At 41.5% G+C, this 25683-nt stretch overlaps 2 protein-coding genes across 2 annotated transcripts in view; one reads left to right on the top strand and one right to left on the bottom strand.

Moving 5' to 3' along the window:
• LOC105836482 (prolyl 4-hydroxylase subunit alpha-1) overlaps positions 1–25683 on the top strand; it is a 100002-nt gene that overhangs the window by 64643 nt on the left and 9676 nt on the right. Inside the window, exon 3 of the mRNA XM_012680540.3 lies at positions 8148–8346. Within this exon, the coding sequence (XP_012535994.1) occupies positions 8162–8346 (185 nt within the window). The 5' untranslated portion in view covers positions 8148–8161. The remainder of the gene's footprint in view (positions 1–8147; positions 8347–25683) is intronic.
• Positions 14962–22113, bottom strand: LOC105837272 (probable helicase with zinc finger domain). Its single transcript, XM_012681887.3, has 6 exons — positions 21581–22113; positions 20309–20973; positions 18810–19502; positions 18204–18719; positions 17559–17836; positions 14962–17484 (listed from the first exon to the last, which is right to left on the bottom strand). The coding sequence occupies exons 1-6, from the start codon at positions 21813–21815 to the stop codon at positions 17130–17132; spliced, it is 2742 nt and encodes a 913-aa protein (XP_012537341.1). The 5' UTR covers positions 21816–22113; the 3' UTR covers positions 14962–17129.

The raw sequence follows: 25683 nt of genomic DNA on the forward strand, positions 1-25683 counted from the left end.
ACGCGCGGGAGGAGCGACACGCGTACCGCACGGTGGACGATAAAAATCCGGAGAAACGAGAGCCCGGCTGCGAAATAAAATGGGGAACGGTCGGGTAGACGCAGCAACGTGTTCGATAAGCCCATCCCGGTGGACGTTCCGCATTTCGCCGCGGGTCGAATGGGCTCGCGCGAATGTCGATGGGGAATCGGGCGGCGGGAAAAAAAGGGACCAGGGCTTGGTGGAAACTGATCTAGAACGTTTTCCCGACCCCGGACTGTGCACACACGTCCACTCTCTCGGAGGAGCGGACGTTGAAAGCCCGCCGTGAAGTAGACGAAGGTTGAACACACACGATACAGAAACCGCAGTCCATCGTACACGTTCTGTCTCGCTCCTTCACCCGTCCGCCAAGCCGGCTTCTCCCGTCCGTTTTCCATTTCGTTCTCCAAGAGTGGAGTTAAATTTAAGCGCACATTAAATATCCTCTCGGTATATAATACAAAATTATTACGAATAATTACAATCAATAATTTAAAATAAATAATTGATATAAATTAAAACGCGGATAATTGTAGTCGGTTATTATAAATTGGACACTTTACCGTATATACAAATTAAGATATGAATTATTTATTCCCAGTTTTACATTTTAATTTATAGTATTGCGTTATACTTTATTTATAATATTATGTAATACTTTATTTGCGATTCTAATTTCAAATTGAATCCGTTAATTATGGTTAATTCGTTACGTCATTTAATTTCTTTTTACAGTGTATATATAATTCGATTATTTCGTTACCCGCCAAGCGATACTCCCATTAATTTACATCGGCATATTCCGACATATTTTGATTGCCTTCATTAGATTGAATGGGATTCGCAAATCTTTTCCCGATATTAAACGACCGAACTTTGTGCCGTCGGTGATGAGGGTGGAAAAAATTTCCCCGCGGAAAATCTCTAGCAGCAGGTTCGAGCCAGTCGTGATGGGAAAACGAGGATGGCGGGCGAATAATTCATCGTCCGCTAGTTCGCAGCTCGTGTAAACATGCAGCTTACATTCGAACGACAGCCTGTATGCGCTATATGCGGAAAAGGCACTCGTGCAATCGTGCTATGCTATTTTCACAAATATATCTTTGCAGTGTCAGCGCCAGTATGAAACGAACGAATTATGAAAGAAAGGAAACAAACGAGATCTCTGTTGCTCGTAACAATTGTAATATTGCATAACGTAAAATTGCATAAGGATTAATAGAATTTTTAATAAAATAAATCAAGCGAGTCTTATTCAGTTCAGGTATTTGCGCGTATGTGTTTAATTTTTTTTTTAAATCTATTTAATCTTTAATCTATATAATTTTAATTCTATTTATAATTGAGTTTTTAATAAAGAAAATAAATTAGGTGAGTCTTATTCAACCCAAGTATCTTACTTTGAAAAGACACCGTGACGCATTCTACGCTTTACATTTTGTAAAATGACGAAGTAACTTGACACGCTCGCAACTTTCGATAAGTTCTTCGGGAAGTCATTCGACGGTTCTTGTGATACCTGCCGCGCTTGCCTACTTATCAGGAAAATCAGCCTCTCTTTCCCTTCCCCTCGGCTCGAACTCACTAACGAAATACTCCAGGTTACGTCGGTAGCCTACATACACACAATATCGCTTCCCGAGAAGTTTAAGTTTAATTACCAGGGGGGATACGCGCCAAGTTCGCCTCTCGTCTCCCGAGGGCGGGTTCTTGTAAGTGACCGCGCGACGCATTGAGGCGCGATGGCATCGGTGAGTTTCGAAATTTCACGGGGTACATTAGACTGGTTTTCGGAGAACTCACGGTGAAGCTCACGAGGAAGTCTGACCCTTAATTTTAACGACGGCTTGCACACATTCACGAGAGCACGGCAAACAAACGATTGGAAAAGGACTGCAACGAACTCCGAATTCTATTTATATAGACTAAGGAGCGTTTTGTTTCATTTTTAATTAACGTTTAATATAATAAATCTCAGCGACGCTTAAAATGAGGCTGTAGGTGTTTATTGTTGACATCAAAGAAGGCCCCTTAGATTGCAGGCAGATTATCAGCGATAATACTTGATGAAATTTTCTTCGCTCCTTAATTCCTTCTAAATAGCGTAAGGAGACGATCCGGCAGGGCGTTTTCTACTCATTTGCCCAATCCGACTGTGGCGACTAGATTCAATGAGGTGTAGAATCGATGAACTTAGTCGACGTGAATTTCTCGTCGGAATTCCGAACCGTGAGAATCTTGACGGGATCGGAATAATAAGAGCCCTTCGGTATTAAATTAATTTGAGTTGGGATAAAATGATGGCTATAGGCGACGGAAGAAATTTAAATAGACGTAACTTCGTTCGAGAGACGCGTCGCTCGTAAACAATTTATCTCGCGGTAAGGTTTCCGTCACTGTAATATTCGTACGTCACTTAAGTAAGGTGACGATCCCAATTATGAGTCAAGTTCTAATTATGAGACCAATTTACGAAATTAAATGTTTTACAAATCTAAAATTATGGAACGTTTTTTCTGCGTTCTTTATTTTTCTATAATTGTAATATGAAGTAATTTTCTCAATCATTATTTTATTAATATTTAAAAGAAAACAAAAGCGGAACGTTACCTTTAATAACTTCTTTGAATACCTCTTTCATATTTCATGGAATTTATAATACACTTAGTAAACTGTATTTAGTACATTAATCTACAATGTATCGGAAATGTACGTTAATTTTGGTATATTTTTCTTGCATTAATACTAACTTTAGATGAAAATACCTACGAGATTAAGAAATTTTTACTACTTTTTTTTATAGGTTGCAAAGTGTCAGAATCAGTTATAATTATAAAATTTATATAATATTTACTGCTTGCGAACACACTGACTTTTTAAAATATTTAATCATTAAATTTACATAAAATTTTAATTAAAATCACTTTAATTTTATACAAGTAATTGAGTCTGTTACTTTAATTTTCCTTTAACGCGCGATATTGAAATATTTTTCGGTTGGTATATTCTTAAGCAGCCGTTCTCCGTTTGCCGTGTTAACGGCTTGTATTCTGAGGATTTAATAATCTGTAGGATTGTAGCACCAGAGGTTGAATATTGACTGAAGACGATGCTTGATCGCCTCCGTTAATGGCGATCGGAAAGTTTCGCGTACCATGAAACGCGGATCGATACTAACGAGAAGCAATCTCCATCGAAATAATTTAAGGGGAGAGAAATAGTCGACTATGGAGGGTGCGAGAGGGGAAAAAAATACAAAAAAAAAACGAGAGAGTCGACCCTTCGTGCGGAGGCGTCAACACGCGAACAAGAGTGGAACAAAGCAGCGAAGTGAGAGAAAGAGAGAGAGAGAGAGAGAGAGAGAGAGAGAGAGAGAGAGAAAGAAAGAAGCGAGCGGGTGCAAGTCACAAGGTCGCACTCGGGGTGTATAACGAGTTTGAGCCCGAGATCGTGTAGCGTCGCGTCGCGCGCGCGGACCAAATAGACAAAGGCAGACGGAGAAAAATAAAGGGGCAGTATACGAAACGAACGAGACGGCGCGATCATCCGTCCGGAATTAAATTGGCCGCGAGCGAGATGCTCACGAGGCCGTGAAATTACCATTTTGAAGCTGCAATGCGCTTTGAAAGCCACCGCAACCGCCACCATCACCCCTCCATCGGCGGGGCTGATCTCCTTTTGCTCGTGATCTGATGTCGCACGACGCGGTCTTATTAATAGCATTCACGGATCGTCTCTCTCTCTCTCTCTCTCTCTCTCTCTCTCTCTCTCTCTCTCTCTCTCTCTCTCTGCCGAGTAACAGGAGACGACCGCGCGATATCGCCGGGACATCGAGCGTGCGATATCCCGATAACGTGAGCTTAGAGGTCCGGGGGTTAGATGGATCGCAGAATCCGTCATTGAAACCGCATCCGAGGATCGGCTGTCGCATCCTCCCGACGCGACGCGGTCGCCAACCCGTTTTCGATTACCGGCGAATCTCTCGCGTTTCGTCGACGTTCGCTGATTAATATTGAGACATATTGCCGTCGTCGATGAATAACACGCGATCCGGAATCGAACAAAGGGGTTTGCGCGGCGCGCCGGTGAATTCTATTGCGCGCGCTGGGGACTTCGGGCCGGTTAATTGCTAATTAGCACGAAATTCTCGCGGACCGGTATGCCGGCTAACAGAGTGGTGGTGAAAGTAATTTTTGTTCAAATTCTCCCCGGCTGGTCCTGCCTCTGTGGAAATTCGGGATCGGAGTTCCCCGCGCGTAATCTCGCCGAAGGACCGGCATTAATTAAGCGCTTTCCCGAAAGAGAAAAAACTTTCTCGTCGAGCGAATTACCGCGAGGCCGCTAGCTTAAAGTTCTAAAGAGAGTCACGGTGAAAAAAAAAACAAGATGGGAAAAAGAAACGCGACATCGCCTGCGTTACATCGTCGTGCTTGTTCTTTCGTGCGTGGAAGGGGGCTGAGGGGAGGGAGGAGAGGAGGAAAAGGACGGCGGTTTTGCGCAATAACGCACGTGGACATTTTCGAGAAACCCTTCGATAATTCTATAAATTTGTTTCTCCCCGCTTGCGTCCAGCGGTTGGAAAACTTCGATCCGATCGGATAACTTGGATGGCAATTTGCAGAGTGCTGTAATCTTTTATGACAGGTATGAGCCCGCACTCTCTGCCGCACGGTAAAGACACACATCTAGCGTGTGTCTCGTGCGGTTTATCTGCGGCATGCCGTAAAATGGAGTTAGATTAGCGTGGCGAGGGGGAGAGAGGGGGGCAGTTAACTTTGCTTCGCGAAGCGATATAAGCGAAGATTGCAATATCCAAGAAAGTACTTTATTCGATCTACAATAATCAGGACTCCCATTATCTGGTCGATTAATCTTCCCGCCAACCGCGGCGTTACCTGCAAATGCTGCGAACTCCATTTCTTAATGTTATTTTATTAATCTCTCCACTCTCTCTCTCTCTCTCTCTCTCTCTTTCTCTCTTTCTTTCACTTTTGAAAGTAATGACACTTAACATTCTGCGACCTTCTCCCTTGATTCTTACATTTTTAATAGCGAAAAAGATAGGGGAGCGCCCTCGGAGATGGAGCCCGTATATACTAAGTATGCTTTAATCCACCGCCACAAAAAGTGCTGTCCCAAGAGAATCTGACAAAAAGTGAAACCGAAACGGAATGAAGACGGCGAAGTGAGCGCTAATAGGACGTAAAAAGGATTGCAATAAAAATCCGCGCGAGCGATTAGTCCACGTGATGGCGGAGACTTCTTGTCATCGAGTAGAGGAGAAGATGGTATTACCGGTCCTCGTTAAACATTTTGTACAGTAACTTTATTAATAATCAATATTTCAAGTTCTAGATTTAAAAAAATATTTGTTACTTAAGATGATATTTATATAAACAGGACAGTATTGCGCGAAGAAAAACAAAGATCCCATCACAAAACATATTTAAAAATGGTTGAAAATTTTTTTAATTATGAAAAAATACGATGTGTTTTGTTATAAAATTATATTTATTCAAAATAAAGAGAAAATATTGCAGAACACATGTATGTACACGTAGCCTTTCCGCATAAACTGTATTAACAAAATCCCATGTTATTGTTTAACTTTGCATAACTCGAAATATGTACAGCTGAATTAAATGACATAAAACGCTAAATTTTTACATATATTTGTGCGATAATACACTCAAGTTCAAAAAGAATGAGCAAGCATATGTAATTAATAAATGCTAAAATGCATATATGTCGAAAAAGTTTCGAAATGCTCGAAAAAAAAAATGCCTTGCAACAAATGTCGGCTATTGCATATCGGCATGTTAGCGCCACTGCTTAATGACCGGCAACTAAACAAATGATTCCACTTATGTAACCACTAGAATTTTCCTCCTAATAACGGAGATATTACATGAAGTGGTCATTATACTTACAACAACCATAATACCCCACCTTCTTCTCTAATGTGTGCCCTTTTGTCGCGTGTACGCGTAATCGCGTGGTCCACATGGTTTAATTCGCCTCAGAGATGGTTTCAGGCTCGATTACCGAGAGGAAGGGAGGGAGGGGAGGGAAAGGGAATACGGCGATGAAAGAGGGGTCGAGAGGGGGCTCAGCCAATTTACGGTACGCGTAATTAAGGCCGTTGCAGCGGGGATGAGAAGAATGAGCGAAAAAATAGCCGTCGGTGGAAAAATAGCGAGGTTTCGCTGTCATTTTGCCGCCGCGTGCCTCTCATCCTGCTGGCAGAAAGAATTATTACGCGCCGCGGAAGCTGTACATTTTCTCGACACGGTGTTACCTCTCGATGTTTACGGAACTTTATTCGGTAATTAGTTAATTAGGACCGTCGGTAAATGAAATTTATTAATTTATTAATTGTGTATGTTACTAATTTATTAAATTATTTATTTATAAATAATTACAGTACTTGATAAATATCACATTGGTTATTAATATTTTTTTTTTGCGAATCTCTTGAATGATTACATACAATAATTTAGCGTCGAAAATTATTAGTCCGACGAATGATTTATTTATGTGACTTTATAGCATTGTACATTTTATCGGGAAAAGGCTCGAGATGATTAAAAATGTTTTAGCTATATTTATGTTGTGTATATTTTAGTAAAAATTTTTATATTTCTGATGATGCTTTGAGATCCTTAACTCGCCCTGAGAACACTTATCGCTCTTCTGATATGAAGGAGCTATCAGCCACAAATCCAACTCCAACGAAGTGTTTGCGAATGCTCCCCCGAAGTGGCCGCGATCCTTTAGACGCGTAATCTCCTCGCGCTTCGCACGAGCATCGAATATCGTAATGCCGAGTTATTCGCGTATTGACACTCCTCACTCTCTCAATCCACTCGCCACGAGGACGGCTCTCGAGCGCGGCCGCAAAGTGGGACCGAGAGATAGGCAGAAAAGCTAAACGCGCAAGGGGGTGACACGGGATCGAGCCGCGGTGGCTTAAGAGGACTGACGGACGGAGGGATGGTACGTGGAAAAGAGGATGGTAGAGGAGAGAAGTTTACGTGCCATCGCCGGTGTGACGGAATAAATCGTCGATCCGACAGGTGTAAGTTGTATGATCAGCGCAAACTCCGCTAGCCGCAACTTTTCGCAACACAAACACGTACATACGGAAGGGGTGTAACACATAGTCATCCCCCCGTCCGCGGCTTTCGACGGCGGCGGGGCTACGAGAGTTTTCGCTTTTCGTGGGAAAATTTCAACACCCGCGCTAAAGCACGCCGCTCCGGGCTCCCGCGTCGCTCTTTTACAGGGGGACAATGGGACGCCACGGGGATGGAATCGAGTCAATGTATGTTTGCGAACCGCAGCTCAACCTTGGTGCGCGAAGTTGAGGTGAAACTTCAGCGGGACGAGTAACGTAAATTATTATTTGCATGATTTATAAAGAACAGCTCGGATTATCTCTTTGTAATTTTTAATGAAGCGGAAATGAAAACGACGATGCAGAAAATGGATAGAGTCGAATGATACATATAACAACAAGTTTGTTTTTCTTAACATGCTCAATTTGTCAATGTAAACTTATTTTCTTTTGATCTCACGTAACTGTGTAATCATATATGTTTGTATCTCTTCTCATATCGTGTTCAGCTCCAATTTTAGCAGCAAAACAGTAAACATCTCCATGGAGTTAGCATTTTGTTTTCAGAACTTCGATGTAACTTGCACAATATTCTTTCTAAAATAGTTCTGATAGATTTACAGTTTCTGAAGACTTTTTGAAGAGAATTTTAGCAATTTTTCTCGAATAGAAATTTTGTCGGCAAAAATCTTTCTTGATCTTTTCTAAATAGTTTTGAATAACATTTTAAGAATTCTTGCACGTAAATAAAATAGACGTCGCCAAAATTATTTTTGAGATACATTGGGAATTTTTTACGAGATTAAGATTTTATCAGTTAAATTTAAACTTGAGAAATAAAATACTTCACAGAAGTTGTACTAATTTAATATTTACCATCAGAATTTGTTGAAAAATAACATCATTATCATGAACAAAATTGATAAATATCAGGATCGTTGGAGCATCATTATTTATATGGATATACTTATGAGCAATATATATTCATAAATTTGTTTTCAATTTACAGGATCGATCGCGAAGATGAAGAAGGCAACTTTGTTGGCCATCCTAACGATATTGCTTTCGGCGACGACACGCGATGCCGCGGCAGAACTCTACACCGCCCTGGCGGATATGGAAGAGCTGCTCGAGACGGAAGCCGTGCTGATCGACACGTTGAACGGATACATCACGGCGCAAGAACAGCGATTGGCGACTCTGAGAAGGTAAGCAGCACCGACACGTTACAGACTTATTATCCTTGCTCTTGGATAGCGAAAGATTCTTTTTACGACCGTAGTTTCTTTCAAATCCCATTAATTCGAAATAGTCATATTTTCTCCTTATATAAACGCTTACGTGATTTTTACATTTCAAAAATTACATCTTTTGTCATTAATACTGTATATTATTAATTATTCTAGAATTTTTTTGTTTTTGAATATGTATGTAAACACACAAACGTACACACAAATACGTACTATAAGATAAATTTAAATTAAATAAATATCACTTTTATATATCCGCAAAAAATCTATTTCAAGTTTATCACATTAAATTTATCCAAAGTACCTACATTCTGAAAATAAGATTAATACTTCAATTAAGAGTATTAAAAGTCTGTTAAATTAAAATAAATTTGATTTGCTTATTATTTTTTTTTTTTAGTAAAATTTTATAATATTCTTGAAATAGAAGGTATATATAAGTTGTTTTTTGACTATATGAAAATGAGTATGTTTAAAATTTCTGATGAGTGAATTTTAAGATTATCAAGAAAATATTTTTGTTAAAGATAATTGTTTACTTATAAAAGAAGAATAGTAAATTGAGTCGCTTCTCTTAATTAGCTAATTAATAGTCTAATATTTTTTGTTTAATTCAGTTCAATATTTTTTGAGGAAAAGTGAAGAGAAAACTAAATAAATCTCGCTAAATAAATAAAGTTAGTGATGCTGAACTTTACTTTCTCGTTGCTGGAATGTAAAAGTCACCCCTGATGAGTAATTAATTAAGACTTATAGCATATCGCGTCACGCCAAAAGGTGCTGCGACAAAGAAAAACGCTTTGTCGATCTCGGGATTTCCTTTGCGTCACCACAAAACGCATATTTTTCGAACCCCCGAGAATTTTCAATATATTTCCGTGTCTTGCGTAACCCACGCCAGAAGTCGTTTCCCATTTTTCCCACGGATACGGGAGATTGCAGCCCTTTGTGCCGTTGCTATCGGCACGGATACCATCCGTCGCGTGTATGTGCCGCCGTTGGACTTTTTTTTTATTTATTCTCCCTTTTTAACATTTCACCAGGCGAGTATATTCGTTTGGCGTGCCGATATTTGATCAGCCACATGTAACGAATCATTCTGCAGAAATAATTTTCGCTCGTGCTATCGAGCCCCGTTAAATTCTTCTCTCTTTTTTTTTCCGCCGATGCATAACGGCAAATAATCGAATTTGTAACTCTTTCAGTTACCCCGAACACCGTTTGACTTTATTGTATTATGACATATCATGCAAAAATTGTTATCGATCGGCGCGACACCGGGGTTAATTAAACGCCGGTCGAATAAAAAGTAATGCGCGCGATACCGAAATCGTATCGGCGACGAGACGTCGAACATGAAAAGTGGATCACCGAGGCACTTACCGTCGGCGCGACGATTTCCTCGTTCCACTTCCTTCAAAAGAGGCCGTTAAAACGAAGGGTGATTAAGGAAGGAGGGCTATTTCGTGGGGAGACTCTTTCGCGAATGGCTTCCCCGCCCTTCGGTCGATTGTTCTTTTCTTTTTCTTTATCTTCCCGCGGGTGTGCGATTTGGCATGCTGCCTGATTCGATACCGATGCCTTCTTCGACCACCTTTCGCGGATAAGAAGGGAAATGGGGCGAGAAGAAATAAGAAAAGAGTGAATACATTAAGATCAAATCCCGACTTAAAATCGGTAACACTTGTGCTAGAGAGATAATCATAAAATTGAATCCCAAAGTGATCGAGTCCATTTACGTTTCCTCCGGAATGTAATTTCTCCGTGTCGGAAGTGCGAGAAAGCACAGGACAGAAATTATCCCTTTACCACCGGTTGCAATCAGGAAAACAAGCTTCGTAACTTACGCGGCAAAAAATAAGGTAAAAATAACGTTAAACTTGTCTGTAGTCGTTGAAAAAAATAACGACGCGACGCGATAATTATGTTTTAGTTACACTGAGAAAAAAGTTGTTAATTTAAATAAATTGTTCGACCAGGGTGTTTAATTATCGGGGAAAATCGGAAGACCTGGAATTTTCAGGTGATTTATTTTTCATCTTGGAAAATCATTGGATTTTCATGGAATTTTATTGATACTCAGAGAAATTTGAAGGAAATTTTACTTTTAAATTTAAATTATCTCTTTTTTTCCTGAAAAAATTGTTTTTTTAATCATTTTTTCTTAATAATGTAAAATCGATTAGTCATAAATATGGCTCATTCATGTATATTGTCTTGTGACTCGCGAATTTTTATAAAAAAAATTAATGACAATAGAAGACAACATGTCGCTGGCATTGTGTGTTCAATCATCTTTCAAATTCTGTACTTTCGGAATTAGATCCGTGTATGTATTTAAATCAAATATACTTGAATTGAAGTTTAATCAAACATTGAAAAATATTTTTCTCAAGGTAAAAATTGCATTTAAATATCGTTTTGCAGAAACTTATATTTTCTCTAAACAAAGAGAAATAAATGATCTTCAAATATCTCTACGTTATCTTATATGTAATTTTTTAGCTCGTCGAATTATCCATATTTAATTCCTCTTATTTTGTCCTTCATCTTTCACGTATATATTTTTTTCGTTAGAAAAAGTAACTTTTCGGACGTATGTTCCTCTGCCACCCGGCTGCGGAACGGTGCGCTTGTTCCGCAAACCGCGGTGCCATTAATCCGGAGGATAGTCTAGGCATTTCTGTCCGGCGCAACGGGAGCGGTGAAACGAGTAATACGCGCGGGACAATGGAAAAGTTTTCAGCAACATTTATGTAGGACGATCCCGCGCGGAATTTAACACACCGTCGACGACCGCGTGCGCGCGCGCGAGATTCGCTCTCGAGAAAATCCTGTCACGGACACGCGACACGCGATGAGGAGCACCGGCTGTGCGCCGTGTCGCGAACGGGAAGGGTGGGGGGGGGGTGAGTATTACGCTCATCCCCCGCGCTCCCAATTTCTATGGTCATTCAAAAACGAAGCCATAGGATCGCAATCGGATCGCGCCGCGGTCACGCACCGAAATCCGTGCGCGTACAGACCGTCGCCGCGAATTTCGTTAATTCCTGATCGATCGGGAACTCGCGTGGGATCCCCTTTTTTAACGCGTTTATAAATCTGATGGTATTAACGTGTCTTCGACGCTGTGAAATGTGCACGAAACGCCAAGGAATTCCGACGATTTACCAGGATTATTCGTTGGAAAACAATCTGCTGGAAAAAAAAAATAAAAATTGGACGTCTAGTAGATTCGATTAATGTCTGTTGGAAGATAGACGTATCAAAATTGATCTCGAAATTACCAGATGAAACGTAATTAATTCCTCTCTGTTATATCAGAATTTCTTGCTCTGATAATAATGACTAAATTTATGTATAGGAAAATGTCAGTTCTACTACTAAGAAAAGCGACTATTCAATTTAATTTTTTTCAATTATTTTAAATAATATATTAAGAATATTTTTTTAATTATCAAACTTCTAAAAGTATCGAGTCCAATTGGAACAACCGAAGTTCTGTTTTGTCTCACTTAATGCATTCTAATTGGTATAAATCAATACATTTTTCTTACGCAGCGAGATCGCGAATTAGGGGCACTTCTCTTCGCTCGTTCGCCTCGATGACACGATAAGTTGCTGTCTCGAGTCTCGGCGTGGAAATCAGACCATTATCTGTCGAATAATTATTCATGCGAGTGGAGTTTGCAATTTACGGAGGGATTCCCCGTGCCGGCGATAAATCAACCATCGTAGACGTCCGTCATAGTCGAGCTATCAGATACGTAGCGATCAGGGGAAAATCATTCGCGAAGAATATATCGCCGTTTTGAAAACGACGGGTTTCCCGACGCGGTGCATCTGGTTCTTCCTCTTTTTCTCTCCGCCGCCGTCGCTGCCCTTCCGCGTACCTTTTTACGTTTCGCATGGATGTTCAAAGTTCGGCGATTGCAATCTAGTCACGGGATAGCCATTTCATACGAACGGAATGCGAAGGCCCTCAGACATATGTACGTACACACGATCCGCGAAAGCAAGCGTATAATGGACACACGTACGCGATACGAACTGATGGAGATAACGTACGATTCTATGCTTCCGTTTATGCACTTGTGCGCGCGAAGACTACAAGTGTTGCCCGTATTTTATCTGTGAATCCACAAGATATATTTTCGCATATATGATAATCCGAGATGCATACCGTCGAGTTTAATCGGTGAATTTAATTGTACCATTTGATTTACATTATTTGAAGGGATTTTTGGAGATTTATGCGGAGGATTATAAATATTAAACTAAGAAGAAAATAGTTAATTTGACGAAATCTTTCAACTTGATTAAATTTCTTTACTGAGAACAAGAATACTTTTATCTGTTTTTACTTCTTCTTACTATTTTTATCTTCTTACTATTTTAGAAAATATCGAGTAAATCTCTGTATACAATAATCTTAAAACTAATAAATCGTGACGAATAAAACGATAAATAAAACGATCAATTATGTACAGTATATAATTAATATTGATTTCCAATTGAGTTGTAAAAAACTCAAGTAATCGTTTATCCGCAAGGAAAACTAAGCGATTAATCCCGGATTAAGCGTTCGAATATTTTTATCTGCAACCCGAGAAGTACCGGGTGGAATGAACGGCGGATGTAATTTTACCGAAGGGAAAGGCGTCGCGTGTGCGCGATACGCAAGATTTATCGTTTTATTTAACGCAACTCGATGGAAACGGGCGCCGATGGCGCGAGAGGACAATTGCAAGTTAATTATTCGTGCGTCCGCACGAGTTTCGATAACGGATTTCAATCGTTTAACATGCGGTTCCAATATCGATCGTTCGTAATTCTTTGCCCTTTTTTTGGTTGGAAAATCATATTGCAGGCAAATATGTATGTACATACATACGTGGCGAAGTCGTTTGGCACAGGCATTTCGCTCATTCGTCCCACGCGGTCGTGGCGAAATGTCTATCGGCGTCCTGTTTATCGAAATAATTGCTCGAGTTCCGTAAGTCGTTCGTGGATATTAAAAGCGTCTTATCTCGCTCACGAAACGGGCGCTGCTCCGAGCAGAGATAGCATTTTCGGAAACGCGCTTATCCGACCTCGCAATTATGCGCACGCAAATTGGTGCACCGGTCGACAAACATCGAGAATTTTGCTCGTTTCGTCGACCAGGGGTAGTATTCTTAGTCTAGAAATTTGGAAAAAAAACAATTTTTTTTTTTCGAGATTTTTTAAACTATGTTATCTTGATTATCCTTTCCTAATATTAATGTAATTAATGTAATCAATTTTAAGGTTTCTTTTATAACTTTAAGAGGCATAATAAACAGTAATTCACCATTAAAATCCGTTCTCATTATAACATTAAATTTTTCGGAAACAAAACTGATGTTTTCCTGAATTTTATTTTTGCGATAAAACCGCTTAAAAACGGTTGCACCCCATTATTACAGTCGTTTTCCCGTGTTTTTTTTTGGGGGGGGGGGGATAAAAAACGTGATTTTTCCCTCGATTTTTTATTTTTCTGGAAAATAGAGAACATTAATCGGGGTGGAATACCACGTGCTTCGTCGCGAATAAAACCGAGATTCGTTTCACCATCCCGCGCGCCAATAACTCATTTGCATGTCAGAAAGGTAAGCCAGGGAGAAGGCAAACGCATACGCGGTCGGCAATGGCGGTTTAACGGAGGGAAATGTCCTCGACGGTTACGTGGGTGAGCTGAATTTTCAAGCTAGGGATTCGTGGGACAAACGAGCTGTGGGTCGAGACGCGCACAGCTTCACCGGAAACGCCATTACTGGTATTAATAATCGCGATTACGGTGGTACCGGTGGCCGTTCGAGCGCTCCCTCGGGAGGCCGAGAGCGTCGTTGTAATTGGCTCCGATAAGATAACAAAGTTCTATCACAAGCCGCGTCCGCGCCCTGCAACTATTTGCTTCTAATTAAACGTTCCGACCCGGCGATCGATTTGTTTTTATCTCGTCGATTCGAGAGGCTCGCGTGGATGGACGGAAACGAGTCTCTTTCTCGAGGATCCTCATTTACCCGATACTCTCGTTACCTTTTATTAATTGCCGCAATTGATACCGCGCGACGCTTCTTTTTCGTCCTTTCCTCTATCATTTCTTTTTTTCCTCTCTTTTTCCCTCTGTCTCTCTTTTATCGTCCCAAAGGCACGGCCGACCCTGGATCCTACCTGTAGACGTTTGCGAGCGAACATAAAATATAATAGACAGACATAGGTTTTTGTACGTGGCCATTCTTCACACTAAAATACGCCGCTATTTTCTCCATCCCTGGAGAAAATTCTCCTTAGAATTTCTATATAAATTTTACAGAATTTTTTAGAATTTCTGTATATATATATAATTTTGTAACCTTTTAAAATATTCTTCAAGTTTTTTTAAATACAAATTGGAATACGTGTCAGAAATGTTGAGAAAAGAACTCTACATCTTTTCTACAATTCTTTATTCTAACAAAAGATTCTATAATTTTCGAAGGATTCTTATGAAATCTGAAAAAGTTTAAGGGTATTTTTTTTTCAAATCTTTATCAATTAAAAATATGAGAATTTTTTTTCCATTCTTTTCACGTTAACGAATTTTCCAAGCGACAGCGCAATTAAAAATCGGATACATCTATCACCTTGATTCCTTCGAGCTTCGAGCAGCAGCTGTCTACTTCGTAAAACATGGGCAAAAACTGATATTTGTTGGAAAATTACTTGTGCGAATTGTACCAAAACCATTTTGTGGAAATATTCGGTCTGATTGATTAGAAGATGAAAAGAGCGACATGTATTTGTACGTAAACTTGCATATTAGCGCGTATGTACCATATTTAAATTTTCACTAATTACGGGAAACACGATTGGAATTATCGGCGGAATTTCGGTAATATTTCTCCTTTTCGTTGCACACGAAAAATCGATCGCGTGCGGTATGCGCCGCGTGAAGTTCGGCCCTCCCGGGATTGCTGTAATATTTTTCGCGATAAGGCTGAATATTCAACAAGCTTAAGATTTTTCAATAAAACTTCATCCGTTTCGTCCGATAAAACCTCGATTGAATTATCCGAACAGCAGAGCTCGGACATTTTAGCATGTATCGCATTCTAATACCATTAAATCTCAATTAATACTGCATAAGCGCGTGAGATAATCATATATTTTTCTTCGAGTTATGTATAGTTTATCGAATGTTTTTATGTACCACACATTCTGTTTGCATCAAATTATTTAAAGGAGGAACAGAAGGTTTTTGCATGGTCAAATTAAAAGCAAAATTTATGAATTGGTTTCAGAGAAAAGAATAAAACGACAGTCTGAGATTAAATATTATTTATTAGTATATTTGAGATGGAAAAAATTAATTTATATATAAACAAAAAATTTATTAAAGTTATGGATATTTTCCGTTACTAAAAACGAGTCAGGAAAATTTTGAGGTTTTATTTTTACCGTGTTGATAGATAGAATTTGTTTAATAGAAAACTCCTATATTTGTAATAAGTTTCTACATCTTAAGTACAGTAAAAAATAATACATAAATGGAGAACTACCTTTTCCTGAAATAAATTTGCAATTTCGTCTTCAATTTAACCATATAACCTTTTTGCCCCTTTCCTGCCCTGAAATTATTCACGTAATCGGGTATCTTACACTCAACGCCAACGCGTATCATTTTGTGTCAAGAAGGAAACTTGGTACCTCGCAATATTCCTTGGACGGAAACCTCCTTGCACCCCGCGTTCAATTAGCGTCAACATACGGATATTCTGTGAGACGGTACTACTAACAGCGACAGATCGGATCGCGCAAGAGACAAGTCGCGAGGCATAGAATTACGTATCGAATATTCGTGGTGGATGCGGTGGTGTCGAAGATGCACGTAGCACACGTGCCTGCGTGTGTACGCGCGATCTACGTGCTCTGCCTCTAGGCGTTAGACAATACCCGGGTCGCGTATCAGTGATGTACCTGTCGCCGTTGTATATGTCCTGGTATACTATACTATCTCCCCTCCGGGTAACATCGCGTTATTAATACGAGAAAATTAACACGCGATATTTTAGATGCCGTTCGTTAACATAATAGCGCGTATACTTTCGCGTAGGAATGAAACGTTGGCTCTCGAGAATAATCGGAGAATGACATTTCACACCTTCCTACAAAATTATATTCTTTCCAAATAAGAAAAAAAATTACATAAAATATGTATATCTCTCATATATTTTTTATTTAGAAATACATTATCTTATAATTATGTTGAATCTAAAGAAAATCTAAATACATTATATTGATGATGGATTTCTCGCTCTGTCTGTATACATTACACATGTTACACGTATATATAAAATATGTCCACGTTGCTTAAACATCTAGATAAAACGAAGAAACTCAACAAACTGTTAAAGTGAAATACATTTGAGGTAATTCATGTATATTTTTTAACAGTTTCTTAATAGATAATTCATTTTCACATAAAAAATTAAAACGTTTTATACTTTTAATGAAATTCTCTTGTATGCACATTTATACATTACAGACACTCATACCGTCACACAAATAAAAAATTGTAGAATCAATGCACACATATAAGAAGTTTAATACAGTTTCTCATTTTTCGGCGATCGATACGATCGAAGAAAGTACTGATAAATAGTCACAGCGAAATAGTTTTGAGATTCTTGAAGTGGATGGCCGCGTCCCAAAATAATCGATAAAAATATTAGATTTTATCACATTGGCTGTTGCTGAGGATAGATTACCGGATACCAAATCGGCACTTGAATATACTGGACGAAGCATAGAGGCTGCGTCCTGGGAAAAAATTCCTTCGCGTGCGGATTCAAAGGCGATATTTGAAGCTTGGAGACCTGATTCAGGTGTGTCTGTAATTCGTTTCGGTCCATCCCATACAGATCGGCCACTTCGAGATATTTTCTCCAAAGATCTTTGCAGCGACCTATAGTTAGGAGAGCGACCGGATCGCCTACGACCGCCACGAAACACTTTGCTCTCGTTAGCGCGGTATTGAATAAACGTGGATCCGTTAAAAAACCATAATCCTTTATTTTTACCTCGGCGGATGATCTGTAACAATCGAAATAATTGATACGCCGTGTCAGCGTTGTCTAAAATACTCTAGTATGTATAAAAGTCAATACCTGTCAGATATCCTTGTTCGAACTGTGCTGATAAAAACTGCAGTGAATTGCTTGCCTTGGACGTTTAACACCCTCTCGACAGACACGTCGAAAAGCAGACGCTTGCGCAATTCGATTCGCAATCGTTGTACTTGTTCAGGATAGTACGACAAGACTCCAATAGAGCCTTCGTTGTAGGGGCCCCATTGTTGTGTCGGCCATGCACTCCTCAATTCCAGGACACGATTCGCTAGCTCTTCCGCCTCCGTGGCATGGTGATATCCCGTTGAACATGCAGCCTAACAATCAGAAATCGATCTGGATGTTCTCTTTATTCTAAAATCCAATTGAAGAGTTTAATACAAGAAAACGGTATTCCATATTGTCAAACTTTACAGAATTTTGTCCATCTGATTTAAAAAAGCGGACTAAAAATAATATAATATAATAGTTTGTTCCTACGTAGTTCGCGCGCGCGTATGTGTGTGTGTGCATGTGTGCGCGCGTGTGCGCGCGTGCGCGCGTGTGTAAAATCTGTAAATATGTACAAAATATATATAAAACAGCAAAATAATTTGAAATTTGAAGGATACATGGGTCTTTATTTTTTTTTATAGACAAATTGCACTAAGCTTTTACTCGACATTTTTTTAAAGTAATCTGTACCTGTTCTTCCACACCGTTAACAGCATAAAATATCAACGGTTTCATGACGGGATGCTTGAGCAGTTGCAAGTTGGCGGGTTTAACCAGTCCGTCATAGAACGTTTCGGACGTGTACTTGATTATATCCGCGTGTGCACGATAGTTTTGACACAGATGTATCCGACATGGATGTTCCGGCGGATAGTACGCGTACATTCTCTCAAGGAGGCTAACGCCTAATCCTCGCTCGTTCGCCAGCACGCTGTAGATTTCCGGCGCGAGTTGCATCTGATCGCCCGCCAGGAGCAGGCGAGTTTCTTGGTTCGCTAGAGTCAAAGCTATCAGCGCCTCGCACTCCATGGCCTGGGCCGCCTCGTCAATGACTATGTGAGTCAGCGACAATTTGAGACTCTTCAGACAACTGGATGTTGCCAGTGTAGTCACTATTAGGCCACAATCTTGTAGATCTGCCGCAACCGGATCCCGGAAATGACCATGTTCGTCCATTAGGGAGTATTGTTGGACCGTTGGATGCACCTAAATCGCGAGAATAATCAAGCCGCCATTGAGAGACGTACATAGTTCTCTCTGCAATGTTCTAGAAACTAGGCAACGTTGTTCACCTACCGTGTTCAATGCACGCAATTTGTAATATATCCTAACAGGTTTGAGTCGAGAACGTTTATCCTTATTATACCAGACGTGGAAAAAATCCTTGATGTAAAGATCAGCGGCGCTGTTGCTGTGCGTACACAGAAGTATCCGATTGTTCGTATTCTGTACGAGCATACGTAGCATGTGCGCTATGGTGAATGTCTTCCCCGTGCCGAATGGGCCCAGCAAAAGGACCGGTGGTGAGGAAGCCTTGATTGACAACGTTATCGCGGTGACCACTTGCTTCTGTTCATGATTGAGCGGCGAGTTCAGGAGTAGACTAGAGAGGACACTAAGATTGTCAGCGTCAACCTGCAGAAAGTCGCGAATAATCTCGTTGTTGGTCTTAGAAGGTTCGTCCATTAGAAACACTAGGTCCAAATTCTCGAGACTATCCACCGCCAAGTGCCATTCGCAAAAGCTCAAACGGCTCAACGTGAATTGTACTTCGACCTCGAGCTCGTTGTGCGCCTCCAAATCCCAAACAGTCACGCATTCTTTGCTCAGTCTGACGTATATGGAGTGCGAGCTCTTGTCTTCGATGTGTGCTTCGAAAATGACATTGTTTGTTTTATTCTTCCATAACTTAAGTAGAACGCTATTACAGCTGCGCTGCAGGAGTCTGCCGCTCTGTGTGTCCTCCAAGATGTCCCGGCTGAGTGGGATCTGCGATGGCAACAAATTTCACACGTTGGATGTAAGCGGACGAGAAACGCGTCGTTATTCAATCTTAACGAAAAGTGAATGTAATTGAGCAGGGAAAAAATTCACGTAAGAGTCGTGAAAAAATGTATTAATGTATATGTTCGCAAGATAAATCATCCAACAAACGGATGCAGTAGCGAGCAAAAAAATGCACGACTTTTGTGTTCATATAATTATTAGCCACATTGTTTAATAGTATATTAGATGTTATATTTATGATACATTATAATATTATATTTACATAATTCAATAATGTGTTTCTCAACTAAATCTTCTTAATATGCATAAGTTGTATGTTCTGAATACATAAAAAATATAATTGACATTTTTATTACACAGAAAAACCATTATTAAATTAAAATTAATATATTCTATTTAAATAAACAATCATTGTTTCATATGCAACAAAAAATATAAAAAATAATTCTTCGAAGATATTGTATTATTTTCCATGTAATACTTTTTCCTCTTAATTTGTGAAATTTATTATTTAATAATGGAAATATGTACATATATTTTTGGTGAAACTATAGGAAATTTTTTCATGTAAGCAATTTATATTTTATTTAATGGTATAATCTCAATTTAATATTTACACATCTCGAAAATAAGGATATATTCTCGAAACAAGAATTTTTTTGTGTGCCTAAAAATGAAGTATAATGAAAATTCCAATGTTTTTTGTCGCTACTGTAAACAACCTAGGCAATCCGCACGCGAACACGGCGAACGAGAAAAGTCTTCTAGAAGTCAGAAAAAAATCGCACCTGAGCGAAGAGCTCACCCGGCGGCGTGTATTTGACCATAGTAGAGCCGTCGCTGTTAAACAGCACGTAATGCTCCATAAGACGTAACCATGAGATCTGATTGTATCTCGAGAGCTGCTCATGCCGGGCGATCTCCTCGAGGGCGATCATCTCGTGCATGCGACCCCGGTAATTGTCCGGTGTCAGCCGGCTGTCCAGTAGGGTGTTCTGCGTGAGGACGAAGTTCTGTCGGTCCGGATAGGGGTAGATTCGCGACAGCTTGATCTCCCACGGATTCGCGTGCGGCATGAAGGGCGAGTAGAACTTGTACGGCCTCTCCCATCTCGACGGAATCTGCGACTGCTGATAATTCGTCGCCCTCTGTATTCTCTCGTAGTTCTCGATGTGCAGGTAGTCCGCACAGATCCTTTGGAGGTATACCGGCCAGTTCGAGAAGCCAAAGACCAGGTCCTGCCGATACGTGCCGTGTTTCTTGGCAATGAAACCGACCGTTACCAGGTATCGCCTCTTGCCCTCTCCAGGGTTACCTGGACAGGGATTCTGCCGCCACTCCTGGCCGTTTGTCACGCCGATTTCCGTGCCGTCCTTGTCTCGCACCGACTTCAGGAAGAAGTTAGCTCGATGATCATCGGATATCAAGGCCACATTCTGTAACTCTTGGTCGCCTTCGGGATCGGGGATTGATAGGAGAAGGATGTTCAAAACATATGAATTGTAATGGCTTAAGTAATCATACGTGTCGTTTATTGAGGCATTAAAAGTACAAATTTTCTACTGTGACGCATTTGTTTGATTGTCACACGTGTCAAAGCAATAAAAAATTCGAACAGAAAAACGAGAAGAAAAAACTTATTAATTATATTTGTTTATTTTGATTAATGTAGATTAACTTTAATGTCGGTTTAATTTATCTTTTTTCAAAAATAACAGATAAAATAAACACAAACATTGGAAAGAGATAAAGCTGTAATAAAATGTTGAACCGAAATTAAAGTTAAATAATCTACATTGTCAGAAATTGACATCAGCTTAAGAAAGGTTGTCTAAAGATTCTTTGATGATTATTATATCAGAAAATTTAGGTACTCCAACTTGAAGTATTTTCGCGCTTGCAAATCTGACGTCGCCGGCAAAACACTCGGCCACGAGAGGTTAGGTTCGCCGACAACAATCGTGATTTACTTAACGGAGCACACATTTAACGTGCTCCTTCCCGCAAAATATTGAGTACACGCCGAGTACACGAGCACGAGGTGCCCGCGTGTCACTTACCTGTTGTAAAGATCCTGAAACGCCACTCGTAGCTGCCTCTCGTGCCGCCGCCGCCGACGATTCTGCAGTTAGTACCGCCGTACAAATAAACGTTCACGTCGGGCAGCGGCTCGCACGTGACGATCGTGTCCGGATCGTTGGATTTAAACCAGCCGTATCGCGTCCGCGCGGGAAAGTCTGTAAAGTAAGGCGAGTTTTCGTCGCCCGCGCGCGACTCTTGCTTCGTGGCCGCCATGATGTTGGCCACACTCTCCTCGCGCGATCAACGCCTCGAGAAACTCGAGAGTCACAGGACCGTCATTGTCAGGCCGAGTATCGCGCAGCTCTTTTCTTCTTTTTGTTTCTCTCTCTCTCTCTCTCTCTCTCGCGCCTACTTGCTCTCTTCCCTCTTGTGCGCGCGCGCGCGCGGCAGCCTCTCGAATTTCGCACCTACGCAGACGACGACCGGCGCCTCGACGTCAACCTCCGTCATCACACGATCACCGTTAATCACTCGTTCAACGAGGCGCTCCCGACTGACGGCGCCGTCGGCGCCGCGCCGCGGGTCGAGCCGAGCCGCGTCGACTCGCGCGCATGCGTGTCTCGCGGATTGGTACCGTCCTTACCGACTACGGGGAACGAAGAGAACTTTTCTTATCTCGGAACGCGGTCGGTGCTACAGGTTTCTTTATTTTTGCGAACGAAATTATCAAACACGGTACGTCAATCGAAATCCGAATAAAAGAAATTGAAAATGTTCCAGAGGAAGATTCACCGAGTTTCCAGTGAGTCAGTCTTCTTTTTTTTTTTTGTTATACAATTACGGTGAGAATAACTCAAAACGCCGAAATATATATAATAGAGTAATATCTTTTTTTGTAATATAGAATTATTTTTTTAAAAAGAAATACCCTTATAATCCTTTGTCATGTGTACTTTATATTATAAATGTTATAATATTGATCTTATATCATTAAATATTAAATGTAAGCTAGAAATTCCTCGGTGGTTCTGGGCGATCGCTCATCCCGCGTTAAAAAACAATTTCGGAGTCGCTCTCGGGTGTCTGAAAAAATAATCGGCATGTGGCGACTTGGTCCCGCGCGAGAACGTTAAAATTGAAGTTTATGAATAATTCGCCGGGACGTTGCAACCGACGCTGAAGGAATTTTCCTTTCCTTTTTTTTTTTCTTTTTATTGCGGCACAAAGTTGCATCCGCCGGGGGTGGCCCGCGAAACGGTAAATTTTCATGCAAATCCTCCGGCGTCGCCGACCGAGTCACTAAATGACGATCGCCATTATCTCTCGCGGGAGTCCCCTCCCTTCCAAAAGGGGTTGGAATAGTAAGGGAGAAACGAAAGAGCGACAGGTCCCACCGTCGCGGCCGTCGTCGGTGGATGGGGGAGTTTTAAAGCTTGAAAGCCTCCCCGACTGGCGCGGCCACTTTGCGGCCAACGATGGATTTAGCAGACGACAGACGAATAAAGAAGAGCGCATCGGACGCTTTAATTATCAAGGCGATTTAATGGAATTATGACGTGGGATTTGGACGAACGTAGGGGGATGTATACACGTGGAAAACGGCGAGACTAGATTAATAATTGCGAGCGCAGTGTATAATAAAACAAAGACTAAATACATAAAATAATTTGTATTATTGCTTTATATTTGTGTATATTGTAACAAAATCGTAACGTTTCTTTACGAGCCGTTTCCGTTTTAACTCGCTGTGCAACGTGTGCAAAACAGGAGCTCTCCGAAATACCATGCCGCGTGAGATCCTCCGCTTCTGCCTCACGCATCGCGCATTCTGCGCGCCGCGTGTTCGCATTTGCGCAGATAAACGCGAATGGAGAAAAACACTCCCCGGGATTGTCACGGAGGTTGACCGCAGGCGGCGGCAAATACGGCGTAAAGCGCGCCCGCGGTTCATAAAAAAATAAATGAGAGAGAGGAGATTAAAGTACCTGCACGGAGAGAAAGAAAGAGAGAGAGAGAGAGAGAGAGAGAGAGAGAGAGAGAGAGAGAGATCCTCCGGAGTACACGAGCACGTCCTTTTACCGCTGGAATTTAAGCTGGGAAAACTCGTACCTTAATAATTACGCTACAATTTTTTTGTGACGGACGCACTCCGACCTCGTTGTCTTCCGCGTGAAAAGAGCTCGTACTCCGGAAGTAAATTCCGGAGCGGAGCGCAACTTTTTTCTATTTCCCTTATAATACTCGGGGTCGCTCTTACTTAGCAGCCCTCATCCTTTGTCTTTGGAGTCGTCCTCCCGACGTTTGCATCCGCACGTGAACTCGAGGAGATTAGCGTCTCGCGCAGGGGGGTGGTAGCCGCCGGCCTCGCGCGCAACTCTCCCCCGCTAAAATACAATCTTGTCTTTCTCTCCTGTCGAGATCAAAGAAGCGGAAGAAGGTTTGCGCGACGAATCGCCGTCGGGGTGCGACGGGCGCGACGACGGCGGTGTCAGCCGCGTCGAAAAGGGGTGGATGAGGGACGAGAGCGAAAACCACGACACGGGCGCAAAACCGAGACCGATCATCCATCCCCTTTTCGAGCCGCATGCCGCCGCCGCCTCGCGTATCGTTAATTAAAATCTGTCGTCGGCGAGACGCGTGCGACCGCCGCTGTATAGCTGCGAGGGAACGCTGCTGACACGACAGCCCGGGGAGGAACGGGGTGAAAAATCGCGCTAACGAGACGGCTTTCGTTATTGGCTCGACGCTGCGCTACAAAGAACTGTATCGTTATCGGGGAAGGGAAGAGAACGGGCGCGAAAGGGAGAGAGAAAGAGAAAGAGGAAAAAAAGGAAGAGCGTGAGACCGGATCTGTCTTTCGCACGATGCTCCGTTTTTAATAAAGCCGTATCGAGACGTGTCATTTAGCCGTGAGCGTTCTCCCTGTAACGGGCATCTCTCCCGGATCGTGACGTTACGGGAGAGCGGATTGTACGACGTACGCCTGTGATACGAGATAAATCGCCAGGATAACCTGTTCAATTCCACACGAGGTGGAACCAATCCTATCGCGCGCGTAGCGAACGTCGACGTTATATATTAAAAAAAAAGATACGTATTTTTTTTTATTTTTTCCGACACACAAGGGTAGTTCTTTCCCTTCCACTTCGACACTCTGCTTCATCTTTGAAAATAACGATAAGCCGAACAACACAGTCATGAAGTTTTCGCCTTGACGAATGAATGTGACGAAATATCCTTTAAAATCCTTTAGAGTACCCACGAGGACCGCTCTGTACACCATAGGGCCTTTGCAATTAAATAATTAAATCGAAAGATCGGTGCCTCGGTGCCGAAGCGTAGGACACGTCGCGGAGAACCCTTTCGTTTCAATTACCGTCGGCTCGAGTGGAAGCCGGTTTCCTAATGAAAAATCATTGCGGTTCCTCGGGAGCGAACGCAAGAGCACTTTCGGCGATACGTGTGCCGGCGCGACGCATCCCGTGTACTCGTACATACTCATTAATTATATTTGCGGCGCCGATTCACCGCGCCGATGCACTTAAGCGATCATAAATAATGCGCGCGCGCGCACACTCCGCCCCGCTTTCCTCGGGGGATGTGGCGGATTAAGATCCATCAGCGCGGCGATGACGCAATTCGGTTATCGACGGATTTATTCGGACCGCAATGATTTTGATGCTCAAAGCGGAATTCGCAATACTCGCGGCAGCTGCAAATGTCAGTCAGGCGGCCGTGTGTACGTCGGAGAGACGAGACAAAGAGTGAAGAGTCACGCGCACCTGCCGCGTTTATTCCCGTAATTTATATGACTCCTATCGTTCATATACCTCCGCCAACGATCGACCTGTCGCGGACCATCCACGTTGATTCACGTGACGATTCCTCGTTTCGCGATTGGCCGGACCACTCGTTGAGATTGCATATTGGAGATTTTATCGATCGAAGAAAACTATGATTAATATGAAAGTTAACTTATGTTTTATTAATGTAACATACGCCTCTGTTTATCCCCTTTGAAAGATAAAGATTTGTCTGTACGTGACAATTTCCACGCGTTTTCTCTTCTTCAGCAATTATTAAGAGTAAGAGAACCGTTGTATTTCTTTTCTTTCTATTATTTGCACGTGTTACATACTTC

This window comes from Monomorium pharaonis, chromosome 7 (genome assembly GCF_013373865.1).
Source record: "Monomorium pharaonis isolate MP-MQ-018 chromosome 7, ASM1337386v2, whole genome shotgun sequence".
Classification (NCBI taxonomy): domain Eukaryota; kingdom Metazoa; phylum Arthropoda; class Insecta; order Hymenoptera; family Formicidae; genus Monomorium; species Monomorium pharaonis.